Source organism: Leptonychotes weddellii, chromosome 3 (genome assembly GCF_054177405.1).
Source record: "Leptonychotes weddellii isolate Sample4059 chromosome 3, ASM5417740v2, whole genome shotgun sequence".
Lineage (NCBI taxonomy): Eukaryota > Metazoa > Chordata > Mammalia > Carnivora > Phocidae > Leptonychotes > Leptonychotes weddellii.
This window is the reverse complement of record NC_138371.1, coordinates 124421739-124443414: the sequence shown is the minus strand read 5'-3', so window position 1 is coordinate 124443414 and position 21676 is coordinate 124421739. Positions and strand designations below refer to the sequence as shown.

Here is a 21676-nt window from a genome sequence, read left to right as displayed (position 1 = left end):
AGATAACATTTCTAAGCGCCGGGCCCAGTGCATGAGACAACACAAGTACTATACAGCCATGTGTCCCTTCCTTTTCCCCTCCCGGTGGATGATAACTGCCGCTGTCTACAGTACCCACCTGACATGCTCATACCAGTTTTCCTCTTTCCCTCTCCCCCACCTTTAATTAAAGCCAATCACCAAGTTATGGGATATTAGAACTGGCAAGGACCTTAGAAATTATAGTCATCTTATTTATTGATAACGCATAGAGATATAAGTCACCAATTATTCCAGCAATTTGACTGCCATGTCGAATCAGTAACAATCATTATTTGGTGATGGACTTCGTTGCATGACACTTGACAATCATATTGAACAAAAAAGAATCAGTGATGATGTATAAACACAGCGTCAGGCTCTCAAGTCAAGCTGTTTTCTTAAATGCTGTCCCATGGTTCTTTCTGACTCAGAACAGTATTTTTTTTTACAGATTTTATTTATTTATTTGAGAGAGAGAGCACAAAGAGGGGAGGGGAGGCAGGAGCAGAGGGAGACGAAGAAGCTGGCTCCCCGCTGAGCAGGAACCTCCACACAGGGCACCGTTCCCAGGTCCCCAGGATCATGACCTGAGCCGAAGGCAGACTCTTAACAGACTGAGCCACCCAGGTGCCCCAAGGTAAGTATTTTTGACAGATTTTTCCTGTCCCTGGTATGTTTTTTCTTTCTTTACTATTTACTAAATGGGGAGAGGCATTTGTCTTGGAGATAATGGGAGAAGAGAAGAATCACAGAAGCAAAACACAGGGGGAAAAAAAGATAATTCCAAAGGAAAAAATTTCAATTTTAAAAGTCTACGAGTTCACTACTTAATACATTACAATTTACATGTAGCCTGGGACTATTTGCCATATATTATATGTGTTAGAACACAAGTTCATTTGTACTCTTCTAAGTGGTTTATAATAGAAAATCTCCAAGGAATCACTCAACTAAGCAAAATAAGAATCAGATATGTTCATATATGCGTTCTTTTTAACACATCTATTCTTCCTCTCATATCCCTTATGAATACCCATGCCCAACCTAAACCTCCTATTTCATACCTTTACCTTCCTCTCCTTCCTGTGTTCCATGTACAAGAGGAAAATATTCATAGTTACCCATAGTTACATTATTCATGGTTAATACAAATTACCTAGTTAATATATTTTGTGTGTGAAGACAAAAAAAGTAAGTCATGTGATGTGTTAGAGTGTAAATAATTATTTTTATAAAAGCTTCTATTTTCTTAATCTCCCTAGCCACTGAATATACATATCATCCAGGTTTCTCTCAGTAGTAAAAGTAGAGCCAGAAAAGACAAAAAAAGACCCTAGATCTAGTGAGATCCTTATTACACTAAAATGTACTGTTTGTCAGGGCAACATGGAAAGTTTCTGAAAGAGCTGACCTTCAAACTTCTAACATTTTGCCCCCCAGGTTAGTGCACTGACTAGATTCCATGTGGGGCAAACAAGTGAGGAAAACGGCCCCCCACCATTTAAGATTCTATTGGGTTACCTCTGAAAAGCGAAGACATGCTGCTCACACAAGAGGAAGATGGCTACAAGGACTCCAAAGCTATAAAGCTTCATCCCAACAGCAATTTGCTGAAAAACAAAGAGAAGGACCCAGATGGCTGGTTACATAAGAGCCTTCTTTACACACTGGTTAAAATATAACGGCATGTTCCCTCTCATTTCTGTGATCAATTGACTTAGCTTCTATTTCCACCTTTAAAAGATAAAGTATGATGAGAGTCATTCTTACTTTCTACTATCTAGGAAATATTTAACTGCTCAGGGAAGATGAGGCCAAGACTAAAAGTATAGTGAAGTTGCAGAAATGTGTCTTTTTTTTTTTTTTTTAAGAAAAATAGCCCTAGAGTATTGACTAATGGCTCATAACCCATGCTGAGGGAGGTCTCCAGTGGAGTACTAAAGAGGTCTTCCCTTGTCTCTGTCTTTTTCAACATTTTCAACTTAGATGAAGACATAGAAGGTGAGTTTCTCAACTTTGTGGCTCGTACAAGGCTGAGAAGGAGAGCTTGTATAGAGGATTATAGATTCTCCATTTAAATAAATTTTTCTTTGGTCATATGGAGTGATGGGCCCACCTGTAAGAGAATAGGAATGTTATATCCTAGAGAGTTCTCTGAGCAATAAAAAATCAGGTTGCTTTGAATCATGTTTATTTAGGAAAGGTCACCATAAGGCCGTTATCTCAATCAAAGCTCATCACATGTCATTCTGAAGGTAGCATCTTACTTATAATATTTTGTCTGGCATGAGGCTACATCTTACCTCTGTAAGTGGTTGAAGCCCAGGTATTATCCTCAAATTCCCACTGGTCAATGCATTAGAGTGTTCTTGAGGTCAGGGCAGGCAAATTTGAAAAATAAAACAACCTTCCCACAATGGACTTCTGAGAAGGAAAGGATTGAGATTTCAAACTTCTCTCTCTGAGATTCAAAGCTATTGAGACATATTTAATGGATTAAGGTGACTTCACTGGAACTACTTCTTGTATAAGAAGAAAGGAGAAAAAGAATATACATGTATATCTGATCACTTTTAGAGAAAGATGTATAGGAAGAATAGACCAGAAATCCATTTGACTGTGGTTACCTACAGCAGGTGGGTAGAAAGCTGATTGGAAAAGATGCAGGAATAAGAACAGGGTAGAAGAGATGGGAGGAGGGACGCTTTTTTGAGTAAACATCTTTGAATACTTCAGAATTAGAAAATACTACAGAATTTTAGAACTACGTCATTTTTTCACTTACTCAAAACAAACAAGTAAGTAAACTGAATACAAGCAAAAACACATGAACTGAATTGTGTTTGTAATGAGTGACGTAACTACACTGAAAGGGAGAGAGGAAAACCTAACCCAAGGACTTTCACCTTGTTTTTTTAAAACACAAAAAGTAACTTTAAAATACAGTCAATGGGGGCATCTGGGTGGTTCAGTCATTAAGCGTCTGCCTTCGGCTCAGGTCATGATCCCAGGGTCCTGGGATTGAGCCTCTGCATCGGGCTCCCTGCTCAGCGGGGAGCCTGCTTCTCCCTCTCCCATTCCCCCGGCTTGTGTTCCCTCTCTAGCTGTCTCTCTCTCTCTGTCAATTAAATAAATGAAATCTTTAAAAAAATAAAAATGAAAATAAAATACAGTCAGTGGTGGACTTTTACTGACAAATTTTATCAATTTTTGTCCTCCCTATTGAGTTGTATCCTATGTCTCCACTCCGGGTTTACACTTCTTCTTGCTGAAGCAATCTTTGAAAAGTTGCTTTAGTGAAGATCTATTGGTGGTAGATTCTATTGTGCTCTGTCTGACGAGAACTTCATCCTGCCCTCGCTTTCAAAGACCAGTTTAGCCAAATGTCACATTCTAGTGTGACAGTTTTTCCATTGTCCTTTGGCATCTACTGTGGTAAGGTAGGAATCTGCTGTCAGGTCTTGTTTCCCTGCAAAATAATCCCTGCAAAAAATCCCTTCACACACAAAGCTGTTCTTTCTAATGATGACTTTTAAGGGATTAGGGATTATCTTTATCTTTAATACTCTTCAGATCCATTACTCTTGTCTAGATGTGAAATTATTTTTTGTTATCTAGCTTGGTACACGGAATGTCATTGTGATCTGAGGATTTTAGATATTTCTTCAACTTGGGAAAACCATTTTATTATTTCTCCAGCTACTATCTGCTAGTGCTTTTTAGGGGCTCCCTTTGGAGTTCCTTGATCTACCCTCCATGTCTTGTAACTGTCTTTTCATGTTTTTAAAAATCATGGTCTGTGTCTCCATATGCTGAATCGTGGGCGAGAGTTTCTCAGTACCACCTTCAAATTCACAAATTCATTCCTTGTGTCTAGTTTAGACTACATAGTCAACTGACCTGTGTTTTTTTAAAATTTCAATAACTTTATGAATCTTTTCCAACTTTTCCAATTGCTTTTTTTCACATTTATCCATTTGGCTTTTATTTTTTTAAAGATTTTATTTATTTCTTAGAGAGAGAGAGAGATAGATCATAAGTGGGGGGAGAAGCAGAGGGAGAGGGAGAAGGAGAGGAAGACTCCCTGCTGAGTGCAGAGCCTGTGGTGGAACTCAATCCCAGGACCCTGAGATCATGACCTGAGCCGAAGTCAGCTGCTTAATTGACTGAGCCATCCAGGTGCCCCCATTCTGCTTTTATAAATATAATTTTAAAGCATTTTGTTGTTTACTTTTTAATAGATATGTTCCTTCAGAGCTCTTGCTGAGAATCCTTAGAATACCTATTTTAATGTCTGTGTTAGATTTGCTCTAAAGGATTAATTGTATTTGAGATGAATTCATACTCTGAGTATTGATTTTGTTGACTGCCTCTCTTAGCATTTGATTTCTTCTGTGATTTGGAACCTTAGTTTGCAGGCTCATTTTGAAGTCCTTTGTTTTCCTTTCCTGCTTTTCTCCTTCTATGGTTACTCTTCTCCATTCTGCACATGCATCCAAGCAGCCCCTGGGTTTCCAGTCCAGAACACTGTCTTAAACTGGTTTTTGGAGTTTCTACATCATGATAATATCATGGTTTTCAAAGATCTAGTCACCAGTCAGGATGACTTAACTTAGGTACTGGCTTAGTCACTCCTGGCTTAGTTACTCCTCTGTCTCCTACAAACCAGCAGATACTTATAAACCAGGCCTAGGCAGCAGTGGGCACTATCTTTTTAAAATTGAGGTACATACATTGAAATGCACAGATTTAAGTGTTTGAGGAGATTAGTCTTGAAAAATACATATACTTGAGTAACCCACACCTCTATCAAGTATAGAAAATTTCCATCATTCCAGAAAGTTCTTTCATATCCCTCCCAATCAATTTCCCCTCTATTCTAGCAGCCTCTGTTCTGATTTTATCACCATAGATTAATTTTGCTTGTTTTAGAACTACATGGAATTATATATCGTCCTAGTCAGTTCAGGGTGTTGCTGCCAGAATACCATAGACTGAATGGCTTAAACAGCAAACATTTGTGTCTTACAGTTCTGGGTTTGGGCTTTGCTGTTATTTTCATTAGATTTCATTTACCACAGTCTCAAATTACTTAAAAACAGGAGCAATTCCTTCTCTTTAGCAGGGATTGGGGTCTGATTGCCTCAGGATTTGCCCTCAACTCTCCTCTCTGCCCTCAGCCTTCAGCAGCATAGGAGAGAGCTCTCAGATCTCCTGCCTCTCCCCCAGTAGCAGGTAGCCACTCTGCACTTTTTATAATGTTTACACCTAAAGTAAAACGATTTATAAAAGCTAAAAATAGGAGGTATGTAGAATGAGACATCAACAAAACAGAAACAAAAGCTAGTGTGGAGCAATAAAAAGTAATGAGCTATCAAGCCACAGAAAGACATGGAGGAAATTTAAAAGCATGTTGCTAAGTGGAAGAAGCCAATCTGAAAAGGCTGCGTACTATATGACATTCTGGAAAAGGCAAAGCTGGAGACAGTAAGATCAGTGGTTGCACCGGGCTGAGGGGAGGAAAGGAGGATACATAAGGGAAACACAGAGGGTTTTTAGGGCAGTGAAACTCTTCTGTATGTTACTATAATGATGGACACATGTCATCATGTTTGTTAAAATCCATAGAATGTACAACACAAAGAGTGAACCCTAATGTAAACTGTAGATTTTAGTTAATAATACTGTATCAATATTGATTCATTAATTGTAACAAATCGAACTCCACTAAGATGGCAATAATAAGGGCAACTGTGTGGTGAGGGAGGGATATGTGGGAACGCTGTATTTTCTGATGAACTTTCTGTAAACCTAAAACTGCTCTAAAAAATAGTTTATTAATTTTTTAAAGGTGGTAGTGTTGAAATCAGACAAAGCAAGTTTAATCAACACAAAAGCATTAAAGAGGACAAAGATCAATTGGGATCGATAACAGGTATAATTAATATACAACAGTCATTAAACTTTATGAGTTGAAAAATACCATTAAAATATAAAAGCAAAATGTGATAGAAATACCAAGCACAGGTGCATAAAAACATAGGGAAGATTTTAGCATACTACCATTTTTCTACGGTAGTTTACACAAAAGGAGATACAGAGAATATATAGCCTGTGATCCAGTGGGGAACAGATGTTTCTGCATGAAAATGTGACTGTCATTTATCTTTCTCACTCTGTTCCCCTAAGAACTTGAGGAAGGTAACATGTCAACTAAGTTTAAGGTAATATTGTTTATGGTAGAAATAACCCCTGCTGGGTAAATTGTATCTGAGCTAGGAGACACCATAAATGAGCTGATTGGGACATCATAGCCTTAGGCTTCTGTGAATGTGATGACTTTTGTATCTGGGCATGTCTCTACAGGGACCCAGGAATCTAGGCCTGTGAAATTGTTACAAAAGGTTGGCTACTGGGGGCATGGGGCTTCTAAGTCAGGGTGATTCTTACACCTGCCAGCTATAAATCTCATTCCTTCACATCTGAAATGTCATTTGGGGAGCCTGGGAAGCTGTGTAGAGCGTTTCAGGGACTGCTCCAAGACCTACTCAAATGCAACAGGAATTGCTGATATCAGGCTTTGGTTTCTATCTTATACATCTCTGAGTGTATGGTGCTGAAGGAGGCTGGTGAAGGTTTTGTGAGTCAGAATGTTTTGTGGAACCTAAGAAGACTTCCTGGTGAATATTGCAAGATGGTACACTCAATTTGGTTGATTTGTGGAGAGTTTAATAAAAGTATTGTTTACACTGACGTGGGCAGGATATAGGGAAATTACAAAAGATCACTGAGTACACCAAGATGAGTAGTAGCAAGGCACTGAAAAGATAAGAACCTGGAAATAGAGCCATATGCAGAGGGCTGACAGACAGGAACTGTGACTTCTCATTGAGAGACTGAACCAGTTTTTCCTAATCTTGCAGGGAAGGAGAAAAATAATTTTTATAGAAAGAAAAATAATTCTGACCTCCCTTTCCTCCTTTCCTTTGTTTTCCTATGGGGGCTTCTCATGCTGAACCCAAAGAACTTGGGTCAGGCAAAGATTTTTTTAGATAGAGCATAAAAAAACACAAATCACAAAAGAAAAATTTGAAAAACTGGACTTCATCAAAATTAAAAGCACTTGTTTTTCAAAAGACACTTTTAACAAAATGAAAGGACAAGCTATGAACTGAAAGAAAATATTTTCAAAACATATTGGGTAAGGGACTTGTATCAAACATATATAAAGAACACTTATAAATCAAGAATAAGACAAAAACAATTTTTTTAATGAGCAGATTATACACTTTCCCAAATATACAAATGGCCAGTAATCACACACTCAACATCATTAATTATTGAGAAAATGCAAATTAAAACCACAATGATATGTCACTCCTCACCTCTGGAGTGCCCCACTGGATCACAGGCTATATATTCTCTCGAGTTCGCTAAATGAAAAAAGGCGAACAATAGGAAGTAATAGTGAGGATGTGGAACACCTTGAACTCTCATACATTGCTTGTGGGAATGCAAAATGGTATAGCCATTTTGAAAAAGTTTGGTAATTTCTTATAAAGTTAAACATACTTACTATATATGTCCCCGAAATTCAATTCCTGGGTATTTACCCAGGTGAAAGGAAAACAATGTCTATGCCAAGACCTGAATGTTCATAGCAGCTGTGTATTCAAAAAGTTGAGTGTTTCATAATTGTTTTATTCATAATTGAAAGAAAGAAAGAAGAAAGAAAGAAAAGAAAGAAAAAGAAAGAAAGAAAGGAAGAAGAAAGAAAGGAAAAAAGAAAGAAAGAAAGAAAAAGAAAACTTGAAACAATCCAAAGTCCATCAACTGGGGAATGAATAAACAAATTGTGGTACATCCATACAAAGAAATGCTCCTCAGCAGTATAAAGGAAGAGCCTACTGATCATGCAACAAGATGGATAAATCTCAAAAGCCTCATGTCAAGTAAAACTGGCAGATAGTACAAGATTGATAGTGTATGATCCTGTGTATATGACACACTATAAAAGGCAAAACTATAGAGACAGAAAATAGGGTAGTTGTTGTTAGGGGCTGGGGCTGGAGAGGAAGGGATCAACTTGCAGAGAGGTACAGGAGAATTTTTTTGGAGTGGTGGAAAGATTCTGTATTTTGATTGTTGTGGTAATTACACGATTGTTTATAGCCGAAATGCCTCAAACTTGACACTTAAGAGTTGGATTTATTTTGTAAGGAAAAAGATGAAAGGAAGGAAGAAAAGAAGGAAGGAAGGAAGGGAGGGAGGGAGGAAGGAAGGAGAGAAGGGAGGAGGGAGGAAATGAGGGAGGGAGGAAAGAAAAAAGAAAAAAAATGGAGACAAGTTCTTTTTCCTCGTTCTGCATCTCTATTCGAGATTTCTGATCTTGGCACCTCTTGTGAAGAATGAAAAGAACACAAAGTTTGGACAGATGGACTCCACCCTTTGCTCACAGGCAAATCTCTCTCTCTTTTTTTTATTTTTATTTATTCATGAGAGACAGAGAGAGAGAGAGGCAGAGGGAGAAGCAGGCTCCCAAGGAGCAGGGAGCCCGATGCGGGACTCGATCCCAGGACCCTGGGATCATGACCTGAGCTGAAGACAGACGCTTAACCATCTGAACCACGCAGGCACCCGGCAAATCTCTTATAAGGCCTCTCAGAGGTGCAGTTTCCTCTTCTGAAAAATGAGATTAATAATAACCTACATCAAAGGGCTGTTGTAAGGATTCAGTAGGATAACATGTGAAAGTAACTGGCAGAAACAGGTGCTCAAAATGTCCCACATATATTAAAAAGATAAACCAGGAAGGGAGTTGGTGGGGGCCAACATGTTCTCTGCCCGGAGCTTTATCTAGCTCATTGTGACCTTGGGTACAGCTCTTCCTCTTCCTTGGATGCTCCCAGAGAGTTAGGTGATGAGTTACCTCACCAGAAGGCAATCTAGTTCTGGGGGATCAATTTATTTGAATTATGTCCCCTGGGACCCATCTAATTTATGCATTTGTTCTCCAGCCATTTCGGAACATTAGCTGGCAAAAATTATAATGGCAAGTGCTTCTTCAAGAGCCCTAACCCTCAGCCTTTGTTAAGACTGTGTAAGAAGATAATTTCCCCTGTGAGGACTGGTCTGCTTCCCCTTTCTCTCATCTGGAGCAGCCTGAGGATCAGGGTAAATGCCACAGACATCTCGGCTGGCCTCACTTGGATATATAGCTCAGGCTTATAGTTAGGTAAGTGCTAAGAGAGTCAATTAATTTAATGGCTTTTTATTATGAGTTCAGGTGCACTTCAATTTACAAGTTTTCCTTTCAAAATCATTCAACCATTAACGCCGCATAATCTTGGGAGGTTTTGAAGACACTTAATTGATAAATGTTTTTTCTCTCCATACATTATCTCTCATGTTTATTCATGAAGAGTGAAGCAGTTTTATAATTTGCACAAAGGTTTGGCATATCTGGCCAAACCTTTCTAAAGGGGAGAAAGGATGATGCCACCTCCAAAGTCATTGAAGAGGGGGATTTGAGGTGTGAAGGCAGAGAACTCTATCTCAGGTTCCTATTCCCTTGCTTTGGCTAGCAAGAGCCTGCGACCTGGGCCACCGAGGGGCTTACTTGGCACCCAGACAGGCAAATGCACGTTGGCTGGATGGTTAAATTGTGAACAGAGCAAGGTTTGTCTTTGGAAGTTTCCATCCCTTCATTCCCCCTTTCTAAATCATCATCCCTTGGGGCACCTGGGTGGCTCAGTTGGTTAAGCGTCTGCCTTCAGCTCAGGTCATGATCTCAGGGTCCTGGGATCTCCTGGGATAGAGCACCGCATTGGGCTCCCTGCTCAGTGGGGAGCCTGCTTCTCCCTCTCCCCCTCCCCCTGAGCTCTCTCTCTCTCTCTCAAATAAATAAAATCTTAAAAAAATAAATCATCATCCCTTGTATTGGTCTCCCCACTTTCTAACATGCTTCACCCAGCCCTGCCCTTTGAAGAGTACGCCAGGCTATAGACCTGTGTTTCTCAAACTTGACCCCATATTGGAGTCATTTGGAGATCTTTTAAATATCTGGCTGCCCAGGCTGCACCATCACGTCAATTATATCAGAATCTTGGAGGGAGGGGCATAAGCATCAGCATTTTTTAAAAGCCCCCAAGATAATTTCAATGTGCAGCCAGGGTTGAGAACACATGCTCTGGACCAGTGCTTCTCCAAGTGTGGTCTGTGAGTCTTGGACTCTCCTAGGGTATTTGTGGAAAATGCAGATTCCCAGGCCCACCACCTCTATAGCCACTGAATCTTGTGGTGAAATCTGGGAGATCTGTGTTTTAACAAGCTCCCCAGGGGTTTCTTAAGTGCCCCAATTATCTGAGGCTCATACTAAACTTTTGCTAGACCATTGGTTTCTTGTGGTATGGTGGGTCTCACTCCCCATCAGCCATACTAGTCTTTCAGTTCCTCAAGGATAACAGGCTCCTCCTCCCACTGGACCTTTGCACATTGTAGTTGCTCACTTGGAAGGTACTTTCCTCTCTCTTTGCCACTAGAAAATTGGCAAAGATAACAATGATGAAGCTATATCCCCAGAAAGTCATTTCAAAGTGCATTTCAAAGTTTTGGGGGAGAAAAGAGTAGGCTCTGGAGGGCCGTGATCCCTCCCCTTGGGACAGTTTGGTTTCGTACGTTACTTGCTGTTACTGGAAACCACAGAGAGATTGCTTCAGAGAGAAAAGCCAGTAGGCTTGATGTAGATAGTGAAGGAACAGGAGGGAAGACCAGTGATATGGCACTGGGTCAGATGCATTAAAATGGCAGCCGTAGGCATTCAGTGAGAGAAGGCTGCACCCAGAGGCACATTAAAGGTACCCAGGAGGACCAGGAGATAAAGCTTGGGTCTGTGCCTGGGAGTGGGTGCCACAGGGAAAAGAGGGGTCAATGGAGAGAGGGACAGCAAAGGGCAAGTCTATGTGGTGGGGAATACACCCCAATAAAGGGCAAAGCCACTCTGGCTACCTCAAAAAATGATTGATAATGGAAAAATGTTAGTGGAAAGTTATTTTAATCTCTCGAGTCTGCTGTAAGTGGGAAAGTATAATTTAATTTGAAGCTGGTTCAATTAACTACCTATCAACTGTAGGTCTTTTAAGAAGGCTTCTATTCTTTTAGGACAGTGTTTCTCAAGCTTTAATGTGCACATGAATTAACTGGGAATCTTATTAAAATACAGATTCTGATTTTTTTTTTAAAGATTTTATTTATTTATTTGACAGAGAGAGAGGCAGCGAGAGAGGGAACACAAGCAAGGGGAGTGTGAGAGGGAGAAGCAGGCTTCCCACGGAGCAGGGAGCCCGATGCGGGGCTCGATCCCAGGACCCTGGGATCATGACCTGAGCCGAAGGCAGATGCTTAACAACTGAGCCACCCAGGCGCCCCCAGATTCTGATTTAACAGTGTTTGTGGCAAGGGCTAAGCAGTGTCCAGGTGCCCCTGGCCGGAACACTACCCTTAGAGCAAGGAAATTGGAACATTTGGGACTCATCACTGGGCCCTTGGGATAGCCAAGTCCAGGAATGCCTACCAAATTATCAACTTTTACATTACATTACACATAGCTTTATTATTTTTTATTTAAATTCAATTAGCCAACATATAGTACATCTTTAGTTTCAGATGTAGAGTTCAGTAATCCAACAGTTGCACATAACACCCAGTGCTCATCACATCACAAGCCCTCCTTAATGCCCATCACCCAATTCCCCCAACCCCCCAGCCCCCTCCCCTCCAGCAACCCTCATTTTGTTTCCTAGCGCTAAGAGTCTCTCATGGTTTGTCTCCCTCTCTGATGACTTCCCATTCAGTTTTCCCTCCTTTCCCTTATGATCCTCTGCATTGGTTCTTATATTCTACATATGAGCAAAACCATATAATTGTCTTTCTCTGATTGACTTATTTTGTTCAGCATAATACCCAGTAGTTCCATCCCATTGATGTAATGATAAGTATTCATCCGTTCTGATGGCTGCATAATATTCCATTGTGTGTGTGTATGTGTGTGTGTGTATATATATACATATATACCACATCTTCTTTATCCATTCATCTGTAGATGGACATCTTGGCTCTTCCCATAGTTTGGCTATTGTGGACATTGCTGCTGTAAGCACTGGGGTGCAGGTGCCCCTTCAGATCACTACATTTGTATCTTTGGGGTAAATACCTAGTGGTGCAATTGCTGGGTCATAGGGTAGCTCTATTTTTAACTTCTTGAGGAACCTCCATGCTGTTTTCCAGAGTGGCTGCACCAGCTTGCATTCCCATCAACAGTGTAGGAGGGTTCCCCTTTCTCCACATCCCCACCAACATCTGTCGTTTTCTGACTTGTTAATTTTAGCCATTCTGACTGGTGTGAGGTGGTATCTCATTGAGGTTTTGATTTGGATTTCCCTGATGCCGAGTGATGTGGAGCATTTTTTCATGTGTCTGTTAGCCATTTGGATATCTTCTTTGGAGAAATGTCTGTACATGTCTTCTGCCTATTTCTTGACTGGATTATTTGTTTTTTGGGTGTTGAGTTTGATAAGTTCTTTATAGATCTCGGATACTAGCCCTTTATCTGATAAGACATTTGCAAATATCTTCTCTCATTCTGTCGGTTGCCTTTTGGTTTTGTTGACTGTTTCCTTTGTTGTGCAAAAGCTTTTTATTTTGATGAAGTCTCAATAGTTCATTTTTGCCCTTGCTTCCCTTGCCTTTGGAGACATGTCTAGCAAGGAGTTGCCACAGCTGAGGTCAAAGAGGTTGCTGCCTGTGTTCTCCTCTAGGGTTTTGATGGATTCCTGTTTCACATTTAGGTCTTTTATCCATTTTGAGTTTATCTTTGAGCATTACACATAGCTTTAAAATTAAATATTTGTATGTATTCTAATCCTCTAAAAGCTCCTATTCCAAAGATGATATGATAGCTCTCTTAACCAAAATACCTATTTAAATGGAAATCCCCAATTTTGACATACCAGATAACAAAAATTATTGCTGTTTTATCAAGCCCAAGTTGTTAAGGTTGAGATAGTGGGTATTGACTAGATTATCTGTTTTTGTGTTTGACAAAGGTGGATATTAAATATATGCAGACTTTAGACATGAGAAAACATTTACACAATTTTCTTTCCTTTTGATTTTTTTGGGAGGTCACTCATGTACAAACTCAGATGGTAAACTCTGTCTTTCAGAAATAGGGAGACAGGACACTGAGTAAAGTGTAGTCTTTGGCAGCTGCTTTTATTACTGGAATTTTATTAGGAAACTGTCAAAGTAACTAGATTTCACAAGAGGATCAGTCAATGCTAACTTGTCCTGAGCATCAGCTCTGGTTTCTGGATCATGAGGCTTGCAGGGACGTGCTGGGCAAGACATCAAGTTCACAGAGAATGCTGCCAGCATTTAATCCAAGTGTATTGGGTCACTGGGGTAGACAGAGAACAAAAGTCCATAATATCTCAGCAGCTGCCATGTGACAACAGGCACAGTAACTGTAAAGAAGGTTGGAACGGGAGCCATCCAGGGAAATGTCTATCCTGTATCAAGCATCTCTCTGAGCCGGGCTGTGTCCAACAGGCTGAGTCTATGTAGTTTTTACAATCAAGACCACAGTTCTGCTTCCAGAGACAGACTAGATTGTGTCTGTGTAGGTGGATAAAATCACTCAGTTGGCTGAGACTTTAAAAGCTCATCTAGTCCAACACATTGCATCAGACAGACTCGAATGTCGTAGTTTCCAGACACACAGGAATCCCTTCCGTTCTAAAATCTCGGTAGGTAAGTCTGTTTCACCACATTTCCCCACTTCTCTCTGTTTGGCATCTCTCCTGGTCAGGAAACATTTATGTTTAAAACGAATCCATTTTAAAAATTTATTATGTTTAAAAATATTTAAAACGTTATTAAAAATCTAGAAAAGCACTTGGCATTGTGTGTAAAGCATGGTTCCTGCCTTCACGTTTGTTGGACTTTATTTCTTCTGCCAACTTTAGTAACCCTTCATTCAGAATGAATTTTCCCCTGAGCTCCCATACTTTATGAATTTGTTTTGTGTGTTCATGTGTGCGCCCGTTATCTCCTTGCTGGATCAGTAGGCTTCTAAAGGCATAAAATGGAGAAGTTGGGATCAGCTCGAGGGTCTGTTTTGTCACATAATCTGAAGGAACTTGAGGATCTATGTTTTACTATCTGATGTTAATACCTTTGATAGAGCAGAAACTTGATAAATATCTGTCAAGTTAAAATGAACATTTTGTGTGTAAGAAGTGGAGATAGTATTGTTAAGTGGCCTTATTGCTGAGGCAAACAGCCTAAAATATCTATTTATAAGCCCCTGGTTAAATGCAGTTTGGGATACTATATAATAAAATACTATACCCCACTGAAAGGATGGAGGCCTGTCTATACATACCAACATGGAACAGTCACCAAGATATGGTGTTAAGTGAAAAAAGTGAGATGCAGAATGATGGGTATGGAACGCTAGCATTTGTAATAAAAAAAAGTCTGTGTATGTATGCATTATGTGCATAAAATATTTCTAGGATACAGAAAGAATTAGTAACAGTGGCTGCTGATCAGGAGGACAACTGGGGGATGGGGAAGGGGGAGTGGTAAGTTGATAAACCAACTCTCTGGGGATAAGGAAAAAACCCTATGTGTAGAGTTTGATCACAGCTGTGATGTAAATACCTCCATTGTGGCCAATTGCAAGCTCACAATGATTCAACAATAGGCTCACAAAGTTGGCTCCAGTGAGGTGATAGGAGGTGGCTTCGAAGCGTATCTCCAGACACAGAGGTGGAAAGGTGGCCTATCCACTGTAGCCCCTTTGGTACAATTTGAATTTCTGATGCCATACTTGGATTGACTATTTAAAAATGTTAACTTTTTTTTTTTTTAAAGATTTTATTTATTTGACAGAGAGAGAGAGAGCGCGCGCGAGAGAACACAAGCAGGGGGAGTGGGAGAAGGAGAAGCAGGCTTCCTGCGGAGCAGGGAGCCCGATGCGGGGCTCGATCCCAGGACCCTGGGATCATGACCGAGCCGAAGGCAGACGCTTAACAACTGAGCCACCCAGGCGCCCCAACAAACTTTTAAATTTACAAAAATTTCCCATTAGCCTTCTCTTCTCCAAGAGCCTTAGTTTTCTTTCCTTGAGAGTACCTATTTCTGCTCACCTGTACCTGGTCAGTCCTTCTGTGAGGTGATGTATCAAGGCAGTCTTGTACAAAAAAGGAACACTGAAGATTTGTAGCCTCTTGATCAGTAGAGAAGGCAGCTACCTCCTAAGTGTGGAAACTGCAGGAATGTTCAGGCTAGGAAAGAGCCACTTCCAGAAAGAAGCTGCTGGTGAGCTGGGACTCACGGTGTAAGCAACTCATGGTGAGCACAAAAACCCAGCTTCCTAGCAGCCGTGTGGGTGTGTGGATCCTCTGCTGGTCAGGATGTAACCAAATGGACGCTTCTCCATCACAGTGGCCCACCTGAAAGGATACTGGCAGGTGCGAAATTCCTCAGCGTTCTCCCCATGCTCCTCCCCCATGGTGCCTGCCGCCCCAAGTGAGGACTAGAGAGCGGACATCAGTTACTGCCAGCCAAAAAGATTCCTTCCCCAATCTCTAGAAGCCATCTTGCACCAATCCCCACATCTGGTTTTTGTTCATGACTGGGGTCAATGTGTCTAATACCAGCTTACTCTTCCGTTTTTAGCTAAAATATTTCTCCTTAGACTGTTATAAGCTCACTCTGCCCTTATCTATCACTTATCACACCTGACAGTTTATTGAACCTGATCAGCTGAGCACAATGCCTGTCTTATTTAGAGGCATATTTCTAAAACCTTGCACAATGCCTACCACATATTAGGCACTCAACGCGTGTTGGCTGAATGAAGTAATTAGTAAGTTATACTACATTCTAACGGAACTTTCAAAAGCAAACATCCAGAGACATCTCATAAAGGGAACATTTTATTTGGAGAGATCTTGAGCATTACTTTATCTTCATTTTCCGTTAAGGCAGTAACAGTCTTCCTGGAGGCAGGTGGGGGAGAATCATCTGAGGCTACATTAAGTTCAGTCTAAGATGAAGCCAACCACTTTGCATTCAGATACAGAAGAAATACAAATTATGGGCTAGGAGAGGCCACAGACTGACTTCTCGAACGTGCTGTGGAGGAACAGAGCCAGGGCGAGGCATCTCAATTGCTTTGAAAAATGGCTAAGTTCCATTAATGCCGTCCCTGAAGAGGACACCTCGTTGATGAGCCCTGTTACCGTGACGGAGGGAGTCTAGTGTTGGTTCACAAGGCTCTGTTGCTTCTTAGCCTTAGGTAGGTTTTCATGGAAATCGTATCATCTATTACAGCTGCTCAAATTCACACTGCTCCTCTGGTTTTGTTTCAGAATTCTTTAAATGTCATATGTATATGACTCTGTGTGGGTGGGTGTCAGGGGGTGTGGTGGGGGCGCTGTTCATTGGCACATGTGGCCCCCTGAGCTTGGGGGTGGCAAAAAGCTTCTACACTACCAAAAAAGTAAACATTGATAATATGGCCTTGCAGCAATCAGATGTACTAAGATCTAAGAGCAAATGAAAGCCGAGCTGAATTGCTTCCAGTCACCAGATACATAGCCATACCACAAGGAGATCTAACATGCAGGGCTACACTTAGCGTGGAGAAGGCAGGACCTGGAAGGATAGAGACTTTGTTGTGGCTCCACACTGCCCCCTAGTGGTATGATAGTCAATTACACCCTCCTTGGATGTAACCTGCCTGGTTAAAAAAGAATCTCTCTGAAGGCACAGTATTCAAGATGTTAGACCTGGTCTGAGCCCAAACCGTAGAGTTAAAAAACAGAAGCTTCCTATTGGCTGATAAAACCAAAACTTACGACATTTGGGACACAAGTTCTGAGGAGAGGCTCTGAGGATGTCTTACTTCTGCAAGTCACCACTGACTCTTGGGACCCCAACAGCCTGACTGATCTGTCAGATACTCAGGCATGAGGATGGGCAGCAGAGGTGGGCCACAGAGAAGGCATAGTTCTGACCGAGTGTAAAGCAAAGCCACGGGAGACAGACTGTAGGAGAAGGGGGACAGAAGGAGAGGCTTGTAACAGATCAAATGCTGGCCTCCAGAAACAGGCTTTAGGACTGGTTGGATGATTCCCCCCTCCTGGCTCTCACCTTGAACAAAAAAGGCAGCCAAATTAAACCGGTTTGAAATATTGTTAAAATTAGTAACACTGCAGCTTCTATATTTGACTAATGGCAAAAGCAGGAAGGGTGCCTGGAAGATAAGTTTTTTTTTTCTTTTTCCTCTAGATTTTCAAGAAGCAATAAATTCAACAATAAGAAAGATTTGTAAGAGGGTTTTGTTTGTTTGTTTGCAAAGAATGAAGCATTTTTGTTAAATACAGGAGAGGCTAACTGGCTTAATAAACATACACTTTTTGGAATCCTGTATAATGTCACCAAGTTGAAAACTTTGGAATGGCTTCAGTCATCCCCATGCTTCCTGTAGGCATCCCATGCTGAGCAATCAGGAATGTGCGTGTCACCTCCCACTGGGATTTACACCCTCTTCATTCCTTTCCCCATGAGGCAAGCAAACACTGTCATAACCATTTTGGGGTTCACTTCGACCAGGTCTTCTGGAAGGGCATACACTCTGGCACCAATTTTTCGGGCCATAGAAATGGCATACCTAAAAGGGAGAAAAGAGGAAGAATGAGGAGAGCCTGAGCAACAAAGTGTGAAGGGGATCCCTCAGGATCATAGTTATTGCCGTTCCACATACCACATACCATGTACCACACACCACATACCCCATCGTAGATACTCTGCAGAACTCATTCTTGCAATAGCTGGAGTCATCATGGCATCCTCCCACTTTTGTGGGCAAATCTTGGCCCAACAAAGCTCCTGACTCTATCAGACTTGCTGTCTAGACTCATGATAATTACCAAATTTATTATTTGTCTGTAGAGACCCCCTTAGCTCTTGCCACTTTTGATGCCTTCACCATGAGTGTTCTCTTGGGCTGTAGAACAGCAGAAAAAGTCATAGAACTGAATCAGAATGTGCGCGGGGAAAAGTTGGCAGACTCCATTTCCACCACAGGAACATTTTTACAAGGAAGAAAAGAGGGGAGATGCATCTGTCATACTTCGACCTCACACATCAGCTTTATTCTTTGTTCCATTCCAGTCCTTGCCCACATAGGCATGTATTTATTTATGTTACTATAATATTAGTATAGCCAGAGTTTTATACTACACATTTTCCACATAAGATTATTATGGCTCCATTGGAACATTTTGCTCGCTTTTTAATTATATGAAGATAATTTTTATGAGTTGTAATCTATTTTCAAATGAGCCCACACTACTACCTGGCAATTCTTTTATTCACCTCATTTATTATCTAGTAACCTCTTACAATGACTACTCGAGAGATCCTCCATTCTACCCAAAGCCCCATTACTCCCTCTGCTCTGTAAACTAACTTTATTCTTCCTCTGTCGATCATAGTAAATGAAAAGCATCAGGCAGGCATAGTCCCCATTCTTTCTCCTTGCCCATTTCTCAATCACTTCTTCTATGTTAATTATTAATGAACTAAAAATGTACTTTTCTATTATATAGGAGGGAAGTTGCTGAAAAATTAGAAAAAAGAGCTTCAAAAAATCATGCAAATCTTGCCACCAAAACATAACCATTTTTAGCATCTTGTATAATCCCTTTTACCCATTTTTCTAAGGAATTTTGCATCATGCCCATAGAGACTAGTGCTTGGGAGGCTGGGCTCTGATGTCAGACTATGAACCTCAGCTGAACCACTTAGCAATATTAAGACCTTGGGCTCTGTAAACTAATTTAAGGAACTTTAAGTTCTTTAAACCTAATCACATTCCCCTTGAACAACTAGGCCCATTTTTGTTCTGTTTTGTTTTGTTTTGAATTTCTGGGTCTTCATTACGTATTCTTCCCTCTACCTGGAGTATTCTTTCTGCCTCCTTCACCTGTCTACCTCTACCCTCCTCCTTACTTGTTCCTTCAATTCATCTCACCTTAGATGTTATTTGCTTTGTAGAGCTTTGTTTCCCTTCCTGTCTCTTCCATAGCACCCTGTATCCCCCCTCTATCCCATCCATCTGTTGTAGTTACCATTTATAATTCCAGCATACAAGGAACACAGGCCCCCGACTTTGCCAAATTGGGAACAGAAAGAAGAATACTGTTGAGTTTATATATATACAGGGCTGCTGGGCACTATTCAACTTGTTAATTCTGGAACTTTCTGATGGATTGAATTGCATCTCCCCCCAAAAAAGATATATGGAAGCCCTATCCCCCAGTAACTCTGATTATGACCTTCTTTGGAAAGAAAGTTGTTTCATAGTTAAGATGAGGCCATGCTGGAGTAGGGTGAGGCCCTAATCCAATATGACTGGTGCCCATAAAAGAAGAGAAGAGACCCAGCCACACACATAGAAGGAAGACAGCCATGTAAAGTCACAGGCACATAGGGGAGGTCATGTGAAGATGGAGGCAGAGACTGGAGTGATGCATCTATAAGCCAAGGACTCTGGCCGTCACCAGAACCTAGGAGAGAGGCAAGGGACAGATTCTCCCTCACAACCTCGGAAGGAACCAACCCTGCCAACGTCTCAGTCTTGTGCTTATAGCCTCCACAACTATGAGAGAATACATTTCTGTTGTTTTAAGCTGCCCTGTTTGTGGTACTTGGTTAGGACAACTCTAGCAAATAATACAACCTGCTCCGAGAAAGGCTATCGGTCAGCAAACTTTCCATAAAAAAACAGGTAGTAAATATTTTAGGCTTTGTGGGCTTTGTCACAACTACTCAATGCTGCCCTTCTAGCAGGGAAGCAGCTAGAGAAAATATATAAATGAACAGGCATGGCTATTCCAGTAAAACTTTATAAAAGCAGACAACCATCCAAATTTGGCTCACAGACTGTAGTATGCTGATCGTCATTCTATATGGTAAGGCTGCCCTCAAGCAGCTGCTCCCAAGCTCATACAGACTGGTCTTGAACCCAAGTCCTGCCCAGTCATATCCATGGGTAATCACAAATGGGGTGTTTATATTTGGGCCTGGCATGGACTTTATTTAGGAAGTCTCTGATAGATTACAATTAGGAAATGGGTTTTATGAAACTATAGGCTTGCTTATCAACTGGAAGAATATTCTTGTTCTCTATCTTGCTCCCATTCTAACACTAGGAGTCTTAAACTGCTATTGTACAATATCTAAAGTAATGATGATGGGACACATTAAGTAATGAGAAGAAAAAGCAAATAGTGCAATAAACTATTTGCACAAAGACACAAGCAACAGACTTTACAGCTATCCAGTTGCCAGTTGGGTCCTCCTCTCCCTGGCCTCAGGTTTATTTACGTACTTTGCATTGTTGAGTTTCTCGTCATCATTCAGGTTTTCTGTCTTCAGAAGGTCATAGTTGATGGAACCTGGTTGAATGGCATCAATGAGATCCAGAACAGGCAGACTTGTGCTAATCTTTGGGTCCTGCACAGAGAGAAAGAGTTAGTTTCATCAGTATGTCCCCCAGTTACTTCTGTTCAGCTCAAAGGAAGTAGGCGGTTCTCCCCTCTTAAATATGAAAGATATATAGCCTGGTCTGGGAAATGCCACAGCGTTCCACATGGGGTTTCAAGTCAGCTGAAGTTTCTGTAGGCAGGGGTGTCACCAAGTTCCTAGGGGCTCTGTAAGTGGAGGAAACCCATTGTCTGCCAACAGGCAGGGAGTGGTTCTCACGGAGTGAATGGAAGGAAGTTTGTAGGACATCCCGGAGCTGACTGGCAGGGATCGTGATGAGGACCCAGCTGGGCAGGAGCTTCATGAAGCACATGCTCCTTTCTTGGAGACCTCAGGGAAAGAATAGCGTCTGTAGGTCCAAGGAGGCGGTTACGGCAGTGTGATTAATATGCAATGACACTAACTAGTACCAGTCAGTGCCTCACGGTTTGCCCGGAACTTCTCATAGGTTACCTCATGTGTCACCACCAGCCTCAGGTCTAGGCATCTCCTCTTAATGGACAGTGTGTAAAGGGAGTTTCTGAGGTTCGGTGACTTACTGGTAAGTGGTTGGGCTGGCATTTGAACCTAGGAAGTCCGACGTAAGAGCGTGAGCTCTTTCTTTGGCATTGAAAACATTTTCATGTTCACGCCTAGAGCTGCGAGTGCTCCCGTCTGCTGTCCCCTCTCCTGGGCACCTGAGCGCATGCATGGAGAGGCGACTGCGCGTGACCCTCTGAGCACAGTCAAATCCAAACACTGCACACCTTGAGGGTTCAAATCAGAATGCATTCTTAGCAAGAACAAGCTACAGGACCCCTGCGAGATGCTAGGTCTCTAGCATCGGTCCTCTGGAGGAGAGGAATGATATTTTAAAAAATATAATGGGTCCGGGCGCCTGGGTGGCTCAGATGGTTGAGCGTCTGCCTTCGGCTCAGGTCATGATCCCAGGGTCCTGGGATCGAGTCCCGCATCGGGCTCCCCGCTCCGCGGGAAGCCTGCTTCTCCCTCTGCCTCTCTCTCTCTCTCTGTCTCTCATGAATAAATAAATAAA

At 41.5% G+C, this 21676-nt stretch overlaps 2 protein-coding genes and 1 long non-coding RNA gene across 4 annotated transcripts in view; 1 reads left to right on the top strand and 2 right to left on the bottom strand.

Annotated features, from left to right (window-relative positions):
* CPB2 (carboxypeptidase B2) overlaps positions 1-1669 on the bottom strand; it is a 50032-nt gene extending 48363 nt beyond the window's left edge. The window contains exon 1 of the mRNA XM_006747141.3: positions 1543-1669. Within this exon, the coding sequence (XP_006747204.1) occupies positions 1543-1616 (74 nt within the window). The 5' untranslated portion in view covers positions 1617-1669. The remainder of the gene's footprint in view (positions 1-1542) is intronic.
* Positions 448-1648, top strand: LOC145720641 (uncharacterized). The gene is made up of 2 exons (XR_014143765.1): positions 448-658; positions 1462-1648. It is a non-coding gene; the product is annotated as an uncharacterized LOC145720641 (long non-coding RNA).
* A 14340-nt stretch (positions 1670-16009) lies between the features above and the next one.
* Positions 16010-21676, bottom strand: part of LCP1 (lymphocyte cytosolic protein 1) — a 54488-nt gene continuing 48821 nt past the window's right edge. For both annotated transcript variants that reach the window (XM_081814926.1, XM_081814925.1), the window contains 2 exons: positions 20489-20613; positions 16010-17764 (listed from right to left, as the gene is read on the bottom strand). In XM_081814926.1, coding sequence (XP_081671052.1) covers positions 17632-17764; positions 20489-20613 — 258 coding nt within the window. In that variant the 3' untranslated portion in view covers positions 16010-17631. The remainder of the gene's footprint in view (positions 17765-20488; positions 20614-21676) is intronic.